Source organism: Pteropus medius, unplaced genomic scaffold, assembly GCF_902729225.1.
Source record: "Pteropus medius unplaced genomic scaffold, Ma_sr-lr_union100, whole genome shotgun sequence".
Classification (NCBI taxonomy): Eukaryota; Metazoa; Chordata; class Mammalia; order Chiroptera; family Pteropodidae; genus Pteropus; species Pteropus medius.
In genome coordinates, this window is record NW_024344378.1 from 21,046,191 (window position 1) to 21,063,923 (window position 17,733).

The window sequence follows — 17,733 nt, forward strand, 5'->3', positions numbered from 1 at the left end:
AAAGTTAGTTATGCATTTAGGGAAAATTTCTTTGGTCTAAGGGTTGATTTTGCTGTTTCTGTTAAAATTCTAATCAGTAAGAAGAGAGGAAGGTGTAAGGAAACAATGAAATGATGTGTTTACCTTTAAAAGGGTTAAGTTCAGATCCGCTTGTTGGTGTAAATCATTTGTGAGTAGTCCAGCATTGCACAACACACACATACTCAAATTTCTTTCCTATCCTAAGGTTGACAGAGTCTGGCCTCTCAATGGTAGATTGGCATTTAATAAAAGAGATGAAGCCACCTACGAGCCAAGAGGAATGGGAAGCAGAATTCCAAAAATACCAGCAATTTCCAGAATTTAAAATGTAAGCATTATAGAAAATCAGGTAAATATCCCACAAGGTCCACTTGATCTGTTGTTTATTTAAATATTTCAGAATGGTTAGATTCCATTGTTTCTTGATATTTGGCTCAGTTATGTTTAGTGAGCCCCCTACTTTAAGCCTCCAGTTCCAAAGCAATACTGAGGTCACTGATGAAGAACGGGCAGACCTGCATTCCATTGGGAAATAAAAATCAGGTGGATGTTTCCTCTTTATTTTTTGACTTCTCTTTTTACCCAGCTTGAATCATGATATGACGTTGGCAGAATTCAAGTTCATCTGGTACATGGAGTACTCACACCGAATGTGGGGTCGCCTCGTAGGACTTGCATACATTCTACCTGCTGCCTACTTTTGGAGAAAGGGCTGGCTCAGTCGTGGCATGAAAGGACGTGTTCTTGCCCTCTGTGGTTTGGTCTGCTTTCAGGTGAGATTTATTCCAGTTTGAGGAAACCAGAGTTGAGCTTCCTAGAGCTTCCTGGTTGTCATTGTTTTTCAAGACGTAATCTTATAGTAGAGTAGGTGAGAGCATGGATTTTGGTGTCATGTGCCTGGCTTCTAGACCCAGGACTGCCACTTAGTAGGGCAAGTTCTAATTTCTGTAGGCTATGCTTTTCTTACCTGTAAATAGGGATAAAAAGAATGCCTACTGTTTAGATTGCATAAATATTAAATGAGATCATACATATAAAGTACTTGGTATAGTGCCTGGAATCAGTAAGCATTCAGTAAATATATTTTTCTGCCACAAAAATTAGAGTTTCTTTCCCACCATGGCTTTTCTCCTGGGTTCTCATTTTCCTTTTTCTAACTTGCCTACTCTACGGGGAAGTGGGATCCCTATGCTAGAATGGCTACAGAAGCAAATAGGAGTATTCCAAAAGAGAAACATTTTGTGGGATGAGGGATCTTAAAATACAGATATAGCTGAGAGATATTCAAGTACTGTATAAATGGCAATGAAATCACATATAAGTTGAACTCTTAAGAAAAAAAGCTTTGAAAGACTCACAGTTAAGGAATTAGGTGAAGCTGAGATGCAAGGAAGAAAATATTAAGGAAGACACATGAGTATTTGGGTCAAGGGAAGCAGACCCTAAGGTAGACTATCAGAGCATCAGAGAAATATCAAAATTTGATCAGAAGGAAGTGCATTGTTAATTTAACATAGAAGTGGTGAGCATCTGAACCAATTAGACGGAATTGAGGAAGGAGGTGGAAGAGAAGAAATAGAGGCAATAGGAACCGATAATAAAGAGTTAGACATTAATAAAAGTCTAATAGAAACTAGGGTTGAAAGAAAATGAAGTTTGTTTTAGAATGAAAAAAAAAACCTCTGTAAACCAAAGCTTTACAGATTTTTATAGTTTTCCCCCACAAAACTATTATAATACCGTCTCGCTGCCCACTAAAGACAGACTCTCAGGGAGGCAGAATTTGAAGATGGCAAATAGGGTTATGGAAAGAAGAAAGCCGGCAAATCACATTATATACTTCTTTATCTTCCAATGTCCTCTACAGATGAAATCTAGATAATTAGAACACCCAGGGTAATCATGAAGGGAGAAAGAAATGCCTCCAAAAATTTCTTGAAGAGTATATATTTAGGAGAAGTGGGAGAATCCCACCTTTTGACATGATTCTATTGGCTTGGGAGTGTGGGAGCGAAAGGGCTGTATTTTACCTGATATGATTAGAACTGACAGTTGTTTAGGTTAATTGAAAAAGTCACTTAAAGCAGAGAATCATAGAATAATTATACATACCTTAAACTTTTAAACTTAAATGTGTACTTTCATAACCTCATTTTTTTTTTAACAAAGAGCTAAGGCCTATTCTTCGAGTCTTCTGATTGGAATTCAGCTTCAGGTCTCATAAACTATTATGTTGCAGCCTCATAAACTATTATGCTGTTTCATTTTCCTTAAAGAGAACTTAGGTACTTGCAAAGCAATCTGACTGCAAAGCTTTACAGATTTTTATAGTTTTCCCCCATGAAACTATTATAATTGTTTATTCCCACCTAACTCCACACGAGTTGTTTTTAAGCAGTTATCTTTGTCAAGCTTTTCCAAAACATTCAATCTGGTTTTTGTAAAAACAACTCTTTGTATTCTTATATTTCCCTGGTTTACATAAAGTTAGAGCATATCAAGTATGTATAAGGTTTTGCCCACAGACATGTTTTTGTGTGCTTTTCTTTATTTGACGCATGTCAATAAAATATTAACCTAATCGGTGGTTAAATCTTTATGGTGCTGTATATGGAAATACGGGTAGGTCACGATTCCTGAGATACTGGAATTTTGGGAAGGAGTGGAAAGGAGGCATCGAGTAGGGAGTGCCCTGATAATTGATAACTCTCTTTCTCAGAGTAAAGTGGAATAGTTAGTTTTAACCTTGTTTTATTTGCCTCTTTTTGGTTCTAGGGTCTGTTGGGATGGTACATGGTGAAAAGTGGATTAGAAGAAAAACCGGATTCCCATGACATCCCTCGGGTCAGTCAGTACCGTCTCGCTGCCCACCTGGGATCAGCCCTTGTTCTTTATTGTGCCAGCTTATGGACCTCACTCTCACTGCTGCTTCCTCAGCACAAGGTAAAAGTCCTTCTGTGTTATCACCACATCTGCACAGATGCTGACAGCTTCAGAGGAATGGAAATTCTGGATCTAATGGGAAGTTTTAAGTCAGAGCTCACACATTCCCTTAGTAACTTCTACCAATTTACCAGAAACAAGATATAACCAAAGAGGAACACTGAACTTTGCGACTCTGGGTAGCTTTGAGACCACAAAGTAAAATGTGCAGTTATTCGTTTGAGCTAGAGCAGTTCATTCGAAAGAGAATTGGTATAGGAGCTGAATATTTTGTCAGCATTGCCTGTTGGGAAAGGCGAAAACACAGATTTTAGGAAAAGTGGGGAGGAGTGCCAACAAGAGATACCCCAGCCACTCTACTTCTGACTCCCAGAGAGATGTTGGAGGGTGAGGTGAGGAAGGCCCGAAGACAGCGGTCTCTGGTGCTGTGTTGGTGCACGAGAGCCCTTCGGCTGATTCAGGTTTTATCTAGTTTTTTTTTTTTCTTTTAATGAGTATTATTTTAACCTGTTCATAGAATGAAGTTTGAGATGACAATAGGACTTTTAAGTAGAACTATCTGATAAGTGCCAGTGCCTGGGTCCCAGTAAGAATAGGGAAGCTAGGTGGAGTTGAAATATTGGTATAGTAGACAATGCACATCTGAATAATTCCTGTTCTCTTGACTTTCAAAGCCAGACTTCTAAAAAGAATTGCCTATATCTATAGCTATGTATACTAACAACCCATTCTTTCTTTATCGTTCTTGTCATCTGGTTTTCCCACCCACCATTCTAAATACGCACCTACACATTCACCTAAACACACATATACCTACACTCTCCTAAACACTGTATAATGAAATGATACTCTTAGAGGTAACCAGTGATCTATTAATTATCAGTTAATGGTTTTTCTCTTTTAAACGTTTATTTATATTCCACTAATTACAGAAGGGATTTGAGATGGTAATCAAACATATAGTTGGACTATGCTGTCTAACACAGTAGCTAATTAGCTCCATGTGGCAATTTAAATTTTAATTAAAATTAAATAAAATTAACTTTAAACAAACTTGTTATTAAACTTTAAGTAAAATTAACTTTAAAAAATTTTCAGTTCCTCTAGCTTTGTTTCAAGTCCTCATTAGCTACTTATTGGGCAGCACATCACATTTCTGTGATGATAAAAATGTTCTATTTGACAGCACTGATGTACTGTCCTACGAAATCTTAATAATGATACCTAACTCTTCAAGTACTGGATAGTAAATCATTTGAGGGTAGCACTCTGACTTAACTCCTTTGTATCTTCATGGTTACCTGTTTATAAAATTCTTAATACATATTTACTGATTCACTGATTAATACCAGAAGTTGGCTATAGTAAAAAGGAAAACAAATTTTGACTTTCCCAAAAACACTAAATATAAGAATCTCCGCTCTAGGCATTTTATGCAGTTTTGATTCTGACTATATTTGGTGAACAGTAAGTATCACACAGAAGATGAAAATCCAGTCTTATATCTTCAGCCACATCATTTCAACCATGGTGAAGCTTTTTTGCCCTGAACAATGCAAATCATTCAGTTATTGAACAGATATATGCGGAGTACCTACATGCCACGCCCTGGGCTAGAATTATTGTAGTAAATAAAACAGAATTCCTGCTGTTACAGAACTTACAAGATAGCAGAGAAGACATAGTAAATGTATAAATTTTATAAAATATGATGAAAATCAGAACAGAATATCTGCTGGGAGTACCTAACCTAGTCTAGGGGTCAGAGAGCTATGACCTCATTGTCACTTGGGTTTGGCCTTGGAGATATTCTCTGCCTCCGTAGTTCCTGCAGTACAGTTAATCTGAGTGATTTTCTTCTCATTTAGTTGCCTGAAACTCGTCAACTGCTGTGGTTGAGACGATTTGCTCATGGAACAGCAGGCTTAGTGTTCCTTACAGCTCTCTCAGGTAGGACTGTTCTATCAAAGATAGCCTGTTTGCATTCCACTCTCAGGTGGGATCTTTCGCCTACTGCTTTGCCCTTTCCTCCTGTATCTTCATATTTCCCTTTCACATCTCCCTCTCTAATACCCACCATCTTCACTCTCTATTTTCTATTCCTTCCTCCCTTCCAAAAATCCTGCTTTCCAGTCAGTTGAACAAAAGTTTTGAGCACCTATCTAGATCCAGACTGCTTAGGATCAAACTGTGGCTTTACCACCTGTGAACTCGGTGACCTTGGACAAGCTGTGGAATCTCTCTAGGCCTCATCTGCAAAATTGGGATGATGATAATAGTATGAATAATATATGTAAAGTGCTTAAGAGAGTACCTGGCATATAGCAAAAGCTACAGAAGTGTTAGCTATTATTGTAAACATTATTGTTATTATTATCATAGCACACCAAGGTGGAGCATACAAAAGGCTTGCCCTCAAAGCCAGTCTAAGGTAGGGAGGTCCCTGAGGCAGAGACCAACACAATCGTTCTCATTTTTTATCATACCTCTGCCTCTCTCACTCTGGAACTGTGCTGTCCAATACAGTATTCACTAGTCTCATGTGACTATTTAAACTTAAATTATTTAAAATTAAATAAAATTTAAAATTTGGTTCCTTAATCACACTAGCCACATTTCAAGGGCTCAATAGCCATACATGGCTAGCAGCTGTTGTATTGGATAATAGATATAAAACGTTTTTGTCATCTCAGAAAGTTCTGTTGGACAGCACTGCTTTAAAATAAAAGCATCGAACCAGTGATCTACCCAACTCTCCTCCCTCTTTTTTTGGTAGAAGAGAATGAATTTTGACTTTATAAATGGCATTTACAAAAATAAAGAATGTAATCTAAACATTCCTGAACCCTCTTTGATCATAAATAATGGATTAGTCATCCATTAATTCATGAATACTCTCTGTACATGTTTATCCAGGATTTAGTTTGTACTTTTTTTTTATTCTTTGTTCATTCAACAAACATTTTTTGAGCACTTAAAGAAGACAGATAAACAAAAAAAAAATAATATGTCAGATAGTGTTCAGTACTGTGAAGAAAAATAAAGCATAAATATGGATAGAGGTGGGGCAGGTGAGTGCTGTCTTGTATTGGGGAGGTCTCTTTGATAAGATAACATTTGAGGGGAGACCTGAGGAAGTCAGGGAGTAAATTATTCAAATTTCTAGGGGGAAGAATACTTCCAGAATAGATGAATAGTTCTCAGTGGGGAATAAGGAGGGCATCAGAATTACTAAGGGAATTTTTTCCAACCAATATGCCTTTCTAGAGCTTCTAGTCCACTCCTCAGAGGAGGCATGCCAGAATCTTGGGGTGGGAGGAAATGAGGATGTAGTTGTTTTTCATCTAAATTCTCATGGTGATTGTGTTGTGTATTTCTTGTTTCAGAACCTGTATTCTCAATCTATTTATTATTCTCTATTACTTTTATTTAAATCTGGGATAACAAAATACTTCTATGTCAGAATAGGATTTGGTCTCTTCTTTCTCTCATTTTATTTATTTTTATTTTATTTTATTTTATTTTTTATTTATTGAAGAAATGATTTCAATTATTTTTTTTTCCCTGTCTACCTCCCCCTTCCCCTCTTCCCCCTACCCTCTGGTAACCACTAGCCTATTGTCCATATCCATGAGTCTCTGTTTGTTTGTCCTTCCTGTTCAATTGTTGCTTGTAGGTTTATATCATACATATATGTGATATCATGTGATTTTCAACTTTTTCTGTTTGGCTTATTGTGCTTAGCATTATTATCTCAAGGACCATCCACGTTGTTGCAAATGGCAGTATTTCATCTCTTCTTATGGCTGAGTAATATACCATTGTATATATGTACCACAGCTTCTTTATCCAGTCATCTATCGTAGGACACTTCAGTTGCTTCCATGACCTGGCCACTGTGAATAATGCTGCTATGAGCATCGGTGTGCAAATATCTTTTCGGATATAAGTTTTCAAGTCTTTGCGGTAAATACCCAGTAGAGGGATTGCTGGATCATATGGTAGATCAATTCTTACTTAGTTTTTTGAAGAACCTTCATACTGTTTTCCATAGTGGCTATACAGTCCCACCAGCAGTGTATGAAGGTTCCTTTTTCTCCACATCCTCTCCAACATTTGTTATTACTTGTCCTGTTGATTATAGCTATTCTAACAGGTGTGAGATGGTATCTCATTGTGGTTTTGATTTGCATTTCCCTAATAGCTAGCGATGTTGAGTATCTTTTCATATATTTGTTGGCCATTTGTATGTCCTCTAAGGAGAAGTGTCTGTTCAGGTCCTCTGCCCATTTTTTGATTGGATTGTTTGTTTTGTTGTTGTTACTGAGTTGTATGAGTTCTTTGTATATTTTGGATATTAGGCCCTTATCGGAGGTGTTGCTTGCAAATATATTTTCCCATTCAGATGGTTGTCTCTTTACCTTGTTGACGATTTCTTTTGCTGTGAAGAAGCTTTTTAGTTTAATGTAGTCCTATTCATTTATTTTAGCTTTTACTTGCCTTGCTTTTGAGGTCGAATTCATAAAATCCTCTTTAAGTCCAAGGTCCTTGAGTTTAGTTCCTATGTTTTCTTCTATGCATTTTGTTGTTTCAGGTCTTATATTTAGGTCTTTAATCCATTTTGAGTTAATTTTGGTGTGTGGTGACAGACAACAGTCTAGTTTCATTCTTTTGCAGATGGCTTTCAGTTTTCCCAGCACCATTTATTGAAGAGGCTTTCTTTTCTCCACTATATGTTTTTGGCTTTTTAGTTTGTTTGTTTTTTAATTTTCATTTTTTGTTTAGGGCTTTTTTGTCAAACATTATTGATCCTATTCACTGGTCTGTGTGTCTGTTTTTCTGCCGTTTTGATTATTGTCACTTTGTAGTGTAATTTGAAGTTGGGCAGAGTGATGCCTCCAGCCTTGTTCTTTTTTCTCAGGATGGTTTTGGCAATTCAGGGTCTTTTGTGCTTTCATACAAATCTGATGATTTTTTTGTTCCATTTCTTTAAAAAATGCCGATGGGATTTTGATGGGAATTGCATTAAATCTGCATAATGCTTTAGATAATATGGTCATTTTAACTATGTTGATTCTTCCCATCCAAGAACATGGCATATCTTTCCATTTCTTTGCATCTTCTTCGATTTCTTTTAATAGGGTCTTGTAGTTTTCATTGTATAGGTCCTTCACATGTTTCATTAAATTTATTTCTAGGTATTTTATTCTTTTTGTTGCAATTGCAAAAGGAATTATTTTTTCCACTTTTTTTTCTGACATTTCATTATTAGAGCATAGGAATGCTATGGATTTTTGAACGTTAATTTTGTATCCAGAAACTTTACTGAGTATTTGCTTATTGTTTCTAGTAGTGTTGTTGTGGAGTCTTTAGGGTTTTCTGTATAGAGAATTATGTCATCCGCAGAGACTGACAGTTTGACTTCTTCATTTCCTATTTGGATGCCTTTTATATCTTTCTCTTGCCTGATTGTACTTGTTACGACCTCCAATGTTATACTGAATAACAGTGGTGATAGTGGACACCTTGCCTTGTTCCTGATCTTAGAGGGAAGGTTTTTAGTTTTTCACCATTCACTATAATGTTGGCTGAGGGTTTGTGATAGGCTTTATTATGTTCAGGTACTTTCCTTCTATACCTATTTTGTTAAGTGTTTTGACCATAAATGGACACTGTATCTTGTCAAAGGCTTTTTCTGCATCTATCGATATGATCATATGATTCTTATTTTTTAATTTGTTTATGTGGTGTATCACATTACTTGATTCATGTATCTCAAACCATCCCTGTGCCCCTGGGATGAAGCCCACTTGATCGTGGTGTATAATCTTTTTAATATGTTGCTGTATTCGGTTCGCTAGTATCTTATTTAGGATTTTTGCATCTGTGTTCATGAGAGATATTGGTCTGTAGTTTTCTTTGTTTGTGTTATCTTTACCAGGTTTCGGTATCAAAGTAATATTGGCCTCATAAAATGAGTTGGGAAGTATTGCCTCCTCTTCGATTATTTGGAAGAGTTTAAGGAGAATAGGTATTAAATCTTCTTTGAATGTTTGGTAGAATTCACTGGTGAAGTGATCTGGTCTTGGACTTTTACTTTTTGGTAGGTTTTTGATGATTGTTTCCATTTCCATACTGCTGATCAGTCTATTTAGATTTTCCAGATCTTCTTGATTCAGTCTAGGAAGGTTGTATTTTTCTAAGTACTGGTCCATTTCTTCTAGATTATTAAATTTGGTGTTATATACTTTTTCATAGTATTCTTGTATGATCCTTTGTATTTCTGCGATATCAGTCATCATTTCCCCTCTTTCATCCCTGATTTTGTTTATTTGTGTCCTTTCTCTATTTTCTTTAGTGAGTCTAGCCAGGGGGTTGTCAGTTTCTCAAAGAATCGGCTCTTTGTTACATTATTTTTGCTAATTTTTTTTTGTTTGTTTTCATTTATTTCTGCTCTAATTTTGATTATTTCTTTCCTTCCGCTGACTTTAGGCTTCATTTGTTCTTCCTCTTCTAGTTTTTTAAGAAGTGTTAGGTTGTTTATTTGGGCTCGTTCTTGTTTTTGGAGATAGGCCTGTAATGATATGAACTTTCCTCTTATGACCACTTTTGCCGCATCCCAAAAGTTTTGATAAGTTGTACTATCATTTTACCATTTGTTTGTGTATCTCTTGATCTCTCTTTTTATTTGTCCTCTGACCCAATCGTTCTTCAGTAGAATGTTGTTTAATCTCCATGTATTTGCGGTTCTTCCTGCTTTCTTTTTATAGTTGATCTCTAGTTTCAAAACATTATGATCAGAGACTATAGTTGGTATGATTTCAACCCTCTTATATTTGTTGAGGCTACCTCTGTGTCTCAGTATATGGTCAATCCTAGAGAATGTTCCATGTGCACTAGAGAAGAATATATAAGCAGCTGTTCTGGGATGAAAGGCTCTGTAAATGTCAGTATGTCCAGTTGGTCTAATGTGTCATTTAAGGATGTTATTTCCTTATTGATTTTCTGTTTAGATGATCTTTCCATATCCAACAGTGGGGTATTTAGGTCCCCTACTGTTACAGTGTTTTGGTCTGTTTCTCCCTTTAGTTCTGTTAGTAATTGCTTTATACATTTCAGGCTCCCTGATTGGGAGCATAGATATTAAAAAGTGTTGTCTTCTTGGTGCATGATTCCCTTTATCATTAAGAAGTGTCCCTCAGTATCTTTCTTTACCTTTTTTATTTTGAAGTCTGTTTCGTCCCAATATTAGTACCACTACTCCCACTTTTCTCTGAACGCCATTTGCTTGAAATCATTTTCTACTCTTTCACTTTGAGTCTATATTTGTCTTTGGAGCTGAGCTTGTCTCCTGGAGGCAGCATATGGTTGCGTTTTGTTTTTTTGATCCGTTCTTTAACTCTGTGTCTTTTTATTGGTGAGTTCAGTCCATTTACATTTAGGGTGATTATTGAAATATGAGGTCTTCTTATAGCCATTTTATCTTTTTGCTTTTTGGTAGCTCGGTGTTTCCATTGCTTCTTTATCCTTGTGTTTCTGTTTTCTTTATTTTGGTTGGCTTTTGTGGGTTTTCCCTCTGGTCCTTCTTGTTTTATGTGATATACTTCAGTTCTGAATCTTTGGCGTGTGGTTACCATTATGAATATGTAAAAGATAGTTACATATATACAGTTTTCCATTTTCTTCAGCACGTGCCTTATCTCCATTCCCCTTTGTGAATTTAAACCTTTGAATCCTCCCCTTTTCAGTCATTGTTGTCTCAGTTTGTCCCTATGTATGCTGAACGTTCATTACTGTCTTGCTATAGCAATTCTCTTCTTACTTTTTAAGCTTATAATGCCCTGTTCTTAGTAAGGCTTCCACTCTGCTTGTATGATCCTGCTAGTCACCTTACTCCTAATTATGTTTGGGATTTTTTTTATCATTTTGTTTTAGGTGAGTTGACCCCCTTTCAGTATTTCCTGTAATGCAGGCCTTATAGTGGAGAATTCCCTCAATTTTTGTATGTCTGGAAAGGTCTTTATTTCTCCTTCATATCTAAAGGAGAGCTTAGATGGATACATTATTCTAGGCTGGTAATTCCTTCCACTTAATATTTTGAACATTTGATTCCACTTCTTTCTGGTTTGTAAGGTTTGTGCTGAGAAGTCCAACGATAATCTAATGGGTTTTCCTTTATAAGTTACTGTTTTCTTCTTCCTGGCTGCTCTGAGAATTCTGTCTTTGTCGTTGATTTTTTATAATTTTAATGCACTATGTCTTGGTGAAGGCCATTTTCGGTTGAGACAATTAGGTGTTCTCTTTACTTCTTGATTTCCAAGCCCTAGCTCATTCCTTAGTTTTGGGAAATTCTCGTCAACTATTTGTGTGAAAGTGCTTTCTAGTCCCTGCTCGTTTTCCTCGCCTTCGAGAATGCCCATTATTCTTATGTTTCCTCTCCTGATGGTATCAGCTAGTTCTTGTATTTCTCTCTCATTATTTTTCATTCTTTGGTTTCTCTCTTCTTCCTTCTGATTTATTTCTAGATGTCTGTCTTTGATATCACTGATCCTTTCCTCCATTTGGTGGACTCTATGTCCCAAGCTTGCTGTTTCATTTTTCAACTCTTGGCAGTGTGTTTTTTATCTCCAGAAGATCTATTCTGTTCTTTTTGAGGGTTTCAATCTCCTTGCTAAAGAACTCATTCTACTGATCTAGTTGTTTTTTCAGTTCTTGAAATTGTTGATATGACTTGTTTGGGAACTCACTGAATTTTTTCGGAACCATCTTGAATTCTCCGTCATTTAAGTTACATATTTCTATATCTGTAAGCTTATTTTCTGGAGATTTTCTTCTTTATTTCTGAGTTGTCTTGTCATCTTGGTTGCTCATGGTGTTTAATGGACTATTTCTTTGCCTGGGCATTAATAGAAGTGTATTCTGATTTTTCCCAGAAAGAAGAGTTATTATATAAAGATCTCTCTTTAGCCTGTTGCAAAGGTGCTTTTCTTTTGGTTTCCAGTAGGTGGCGTGTAATTCTTTTGGATCCCTGCTTTATATAAAGCCTTAATAATGCCTTTTTATTTTCTTGTAGATGTTTAATCATGCTCACTTCTCTCAGTCTTAGTCCTTGTCAGTGTTAGCAACAGTTTCAGTAGCGTTTGCTCAGATTCCCCTGGGACTCTGCATGTTCAGTCTCAGAGGATATGGGGGGAGGGGCCCTCTTGGTTGGGGAGTGGGAGCTGTGGCTCAGCCTTGGTGTTATAACTGCTGCTAGTAAAAATCAACTGTTGTTTCTCTGCCATCCTGTTCCGCTTTTCTGCTTTCTGCCCTGATGACTGAGCCCTGCCACCAGCAGCGTGGAGCTCACAGCACTTCCGGGGAGGGCTGTTCAGAGAACTTGTCGCTCCTTCTCCTCTCCCCCTCCTCATGCAGGAAGCTCTGGCAGCTGTGAGAGGCAGCTTTATTTCTCCTAGTCCACTGCCCAGATACCTGGGGTTCTGACCTATGGTAGCTGTTATGCACAGATCCCACGCTCAAATGTGCTCGTGTGCAGTTTGGGTGTTTTTTGTTGAGTTTTAGATGTTCAGCTTATTGTTGTTTCAAGGAGAGAGATCTGGGGATGTCTCCCATTCCGCCATGTTTCTGACGTCTGAAGGCTCCACTGGGAGAGGATCTGCTTACAAGATCACTCGCATGGTTGCTGTCAGAATTCAGTTCTTTGTGGACTGTTAAACTGAAGGCCTCAATTCCTCAAGGGCTGTGGATGAGAGGCCCTCTTCAATTTTTTGTTATGTGGGCCTTTCCAAGGGCAGCTCACAGACAGCAGTTTGAACACCATGGGGCTTGGTCCGGATGGGTTGATTGTGAGGTTTCCTGGGAGGGTGAACAGGGCGAAAATGGAGCCCTCGGGAAGTGCTGTGTGACTCTGGGCAGGTAGGGGATTATCAGAAGGTCCATATAAATGTACAGAGAGAGGGTGGGTTGATACCCGCTAGGTACCGGAAGCAACTCAGATAATTTCTTTCTCTCATTTTAATAAATACCATTTACCTTTACCTTGGCATACAGGGGCTTTTGTGGCAGGACTGGATGCTGGGCTTGTTTACAACTCCTTCCTAAGATGGGAGAATCTTGGATCCCGGAGGATCTCTTTACCTTCTCCCCTACTCTGAGGAATGTTTTTGAGAATCCCACCATGGTGCAGTTTGATCACCGGCTCCTGGTAAGTCTGTCTGGTGGTTACTGGCTACCCAGCACAGGGTGCCTCTCACGGGCTTTGGGGTGTCTGAAGCACTAACGGCAACAGTAAGGGCAGAGTGGGAACTGGATTTCCTTTTCTTTTTAGAAGAAATTTAGTACCAGATCTCTAATGTGCTGTTTTTGTCCTGTTTACTCACACCCCTCCAGCCAAATTTAGACTTTCAGGATACTGCCAGCTTCTTAAAGTTTAAATATGCCTTTCACCATCTGGTAAAAGATAACTGCTCTCATTCCTGCACACACATAGGAGAGTCATTTTAGCAGAAGTGAGGTAGAGTTGAAAAGAGAGTGCAAAGACAGTAGTTGCCGAACACACAGCTATCAGAGCTGAACCAGAACCCCAAGGAGCCAAGAGCGTCACAAATACTCCTTGTATCATTTAAGCTAAGGTTTATTAAGGGCCTGCTGTGGGTCATGTTAAAATTGGCTTGGGTCTATGGCCATGCTACCCTGAACAAGCCCAATCCCATTGATCTCGGAAGCTAAGCAGGGTCCGGCCTGGTTAGTACTTGGATAGGAGACCATCTAGGAAGACCAGGTGCTATAGGCGTAAAAAATTAAAAAATAAGGGATTGTAAGCTGACAAGGTCCTTGCAATCTGTGAAGTCAACCAAGGGTTGCCTCACATAAACAGACAAATAAATAAATAAAAAGATTGGCTTGGATTCTCGGGAATGATAAACTGGAGCAGGGATATATCAGCAGCAAGGATTCCAATGAGAAGCAGAGTGCAGTTGCAGTAAAGCAGGTGAGAGGGATGGGGTTCAAGCCTTCCTGGTGGGAGTGGGACTTGAGGAAAATGGTGAATCTAAGAGAGGAATAGAAGATTGGCTGTGGAAGTGAAGGTGAAGAAAGATCAAAGGAGATCTCAAAGTTTCTTCTGTGGCATGCTTAAAACACAACCAACAGAAATGGGACTATTGGAATGAGTGTGGAGCTAGAGATGGGAGGATGTCATCAGATTGAGGTATTTTGAGTGTGAGAGGATAGTAGTACATCCAAAGCAAGAGGTCCAGAGGACTCAGATATCCAAAGAGAATGCTAGGGCTGGAATCTGAGTTACCTTGTGTGGGCTCAGTCCCCACCACCACACATGCCCCTCAGTCACTCAGAGAGATCTGAGTGACTTTGGATTAAGAAAGTCTGGTTAAAATTATCATCATGGACAGCTCTGAAAAGGAAAAGAAGTGAAATAGGTATAGAAATATGACAGAAAACATTTTCCTTGACATCATGGAAGGCAGAAGGAGACCCCTTTGCCAGTCTCAGACCCTCATTCTGAAGGGGCAGGAATGAACACGAGACTTTAGATCTTTTTTCACACTAGCTGGCAGCACCACTACCTCCTGTACTCATAGCCCAGAAAAATAATAGCCCTCATGTGCTGGGGTCAGCCCTATTTTCAAAAGACAGGATTAGAACTCTTTTCCAACTTGAGCCCAGCAGGATGGTTCGGGCAAAGAAGGGTGGAGAGAAGGGCCATTCTGCCATCAACGAGGTAGTGACCAGAGAATACATCATCAGCATTTACAAGTGCGCCCGTGGAGTGAGTTTTAAGAAGCATGCCCCTCGGTTGCTCAGACAGATCCAGAAGTTTACCATGGAGGAGACAGCAACTCCAGATGTGTGCATTGACACCACACTAAACAAAGCCATCTGGGTCAAAGGAAGAAGGAATGTCCCATTCCGTATCCCAGCGCGATTGTCAGAAAATGTAATGAAGATGAAGATTCACCAAACAAGCTCTATATGTTGGTTACCCTTGTGCCTGTCACCACTTTCAAAGATCTACAGTTAACGTGGATGAGAACTAACTGCTGATTGTCGAATGAAGATATAAACTGCAAAATAAAATGAAATAATAAAATATAATATAAACAGGATTAGAATAGAGATAAAATTAGGGGTAAGGATACAAAGAATGATTTAAAACGCGAGGGCCAAGCCTGGGTGACACCCACATTGGAAAGTGGATGAGATCACTGAAAGAGAGTGTGTGGATAAAGTGATAGGTGCAGAAACTTTAGGTGATGCCCTGGGGAACACTGACATTTAAGTGGCAAATGGAAGAGGAGCAGGAAAGAGACTGAGAAGCAGTAATCAGAGGTGGAACTGCAAGCGGTTCTCTGTCTGGGGCAGGAAAGTGCTTAGTGGTTACTCAGTGGTTCTGGAGGAGATACCTATGAGGTGAGCAGAAATCGGGAGGGTGGGACAGTTCTTCCCGGCACTCGATGACACTCTTTCCTCCTTGCAGGGAGTCTCTTCAGTTACTGCCGTTACAGTGCTCTACTTCCTCTCTCAGAGAATTCCTCTTCCTCGAAGGACCAAGATGGCAGCAGTGACTCTGCTAGCTTTGGCATATACCCAGGTATAAACCACTTCTATTTGGTCTGAGGGTGTCCCCAAAACATAGTTAAAAAGGAAAGGTAACAGGCTAGGAAAAAATATTTTTAGTACTTATAATAGACTAGAAAATTAGTAACCAGAAAATAAAATAAAGATATCAATACACAATTCTCACAAGAGGAATATGAATGGCTAATAAATATGAAAAGCTGTTTAGTCTCACTCATGATCAAGGAAGAGCAAATTAAAACAATGCATGGCATTTTGTCCTTGTTAGATTGGAAAGAAAATGAAAATAATATTGGCTCAGGTATAGGAAAATGGATGCCTCCATATATTCTTGGTGAGAGCATGAGTTGGTATAGCATTTACAGAGGGCAGTTTGGCATTATCTTTTAAAATATTAAATGTATAATCTTTTGGCCCAGCAAATTGACTTATTATTCTAGAGATATTCTGATTCACAAAGAGCCATATATCTGTGAGGAAATTCACTGTAGAATTGATGTAATGGTGAAAAATTGGAAAACCACCTAAACAGATAAATAAATTATCATGGTAAATTTATACTTTAGAATACTGTATAGCAGTTTAATAAGACATCAAGACATGTATTATTAAGTGGAAAAAAAAAGCAAGTGACAGAACAATATATTTTTAAAAGTACAAAACTATATGATTCTCTAAAAATATTTACACAGAAGTATAAGTGTGTAGAAACTGATAACAGTGATTACTTGTGGAAAGTAAACTGGGACAGGATGAAGGATGATTAAGGGAAATTTTAGATTTTCTGCTTTGTTTGAATTTCCTTCATTGTAAGCATATTTACTTGTGAAATTAAAAATATACTTTTAATGTTTTGATGGGAGAATATGGAGTTTTGTGTATCTGGTTGTCCACACTCAGTCATTTTGGCTCTGAATCTACTTTGCTTATTGCTTTCTTTCTTCTAACAGGTGGGTTTGGGCATTAGCACTCTGCTGATGTACGTCCCAACTCCTTTGGCTGCCACTCACCAGTCGGGCTCCTTGGCTCTGCTCAGTGCTGCCCTTTGGCTCATGAACGAACTCCGAAGAGTCCCAAAATAATTCTAAGAGGATCAGGCTTCATAGGACTGAAACTGCTTTTGAGAGCTCATCAGAGAGCACAAGACCTTTTCTAAGAGAATGACCTTGGCCTATCAAGTGGTTTCCAAATTGGCCAAGTTTTTAAAAATTCTTTGCCTGTTTTTGAGACAGTCACAGGATCAAGAATGTCATCAAGTATGGTGACACTGAAAGTTCCCTTTGAAATCTGTCATGTTGAAAATCAGGTTTAATGTAGGGAACGAAATATCTGCCATTTGCTGCTTCCTCAGGTTTCTAATGTTGGCATGCTCTTGGTTCTACATACATCATCTCTGTCTCTTCACCTCCTGAGTCCTGAATTCTGCCTAAGCGGAAACCTTAACTTCACTTTCATCAGGTGAAGATTCAAAGGGAAGAATTGGCACACCCTAAAGCAGCCAGGTAACCTTCAACAAGAAAGAGCTAGTGTCTTCCAAGTATCCTGATTTTCAAAAATAGGTAAAAGGTAGGTTGTGACAAGCTTGATGTGTGTGCAGCAGAATGGTTTATAGGTACTTAGAAAAGGAGGTAATCACTAGTAACCCACTTGGACTCATCAGGCAATCACCTACATAGTGCTGTTACATTGCTAGGTCGGATGAATGGAATAGATAATATGAATTTTTCTAATGGATGAATAAAATGTGGCCTTGAGGTGGCCATAGACATTTAAACAAATTGTTGATTAATGAATTTAGTGTGATTTTAGTCTCTTGATATTTCACAGGGCTCTGTCTCAGTCAACTTTATTTTTTAAATCAGTGTTTGGATGAAGGCATCAGATCAGATTTGAGGATGGAGCAGCCCAACATTGCTAATAGATGACAGTCACAGCTCCAAACTGTTCCAGAGTAACATGATCAAGATGAAATTAAACAGGTTATAAATATAACATCTTCATTTAAATTAGATAGGTTATTTTAGTTTGGGGTGGAGAAACCTGCCTTCATATCATTTCATATAAAAAAAGACAGGGATTTTAGTTGGCTGCAGGCTCAACACAAACCAACAAAGTGATGATGACGGCAATCAAAATTAGTGGTGTTTCAGATTTTATCAATACAAATTTCAC

The 17,733-nt window shown here is 38.3% G+C and overlaps 1 protein-coding gene and 1 pseudogene across 1 annotated transcript in view; both read left to right on the forward strand.

Moving 5' to 3' along the window:
• COX15 (cytochrome c oxidase assembly factor COX15) overlaps positions 1–17,339 on the forward strand; it is a 53,433-nt gene extending 36,094 nt beyond the window's left edge. The window contains 8 exon segments of the mRNA XM_039871533.1: positions 227–349; positions 608–794; positions 2,797–2,964; positions 4,833–4,914; positions 13,015–13,056; positions 13,059–13,168; positions 15,461–15,574; positions 16,512–17,339. Coding sequence (XP_039727467.1) covers positions 227–349; positions 608–794; positions 2,797–2,964; positions 4,833–4,914; positions 13,015–13,056; positions 13,059–13,168; positions 15,461–15,574; positions 16,512–16,643 — 958 coding nt within the window. The 3' untranslated portion in view covers positions 16,644–17,339.
• Positions 13,639–13,756, forward strand: LOC120610026 (uncharacterized; annotated as a pseudogene).
• Positions 17,340–17,733: the final 394 nt, after the last annotated feature.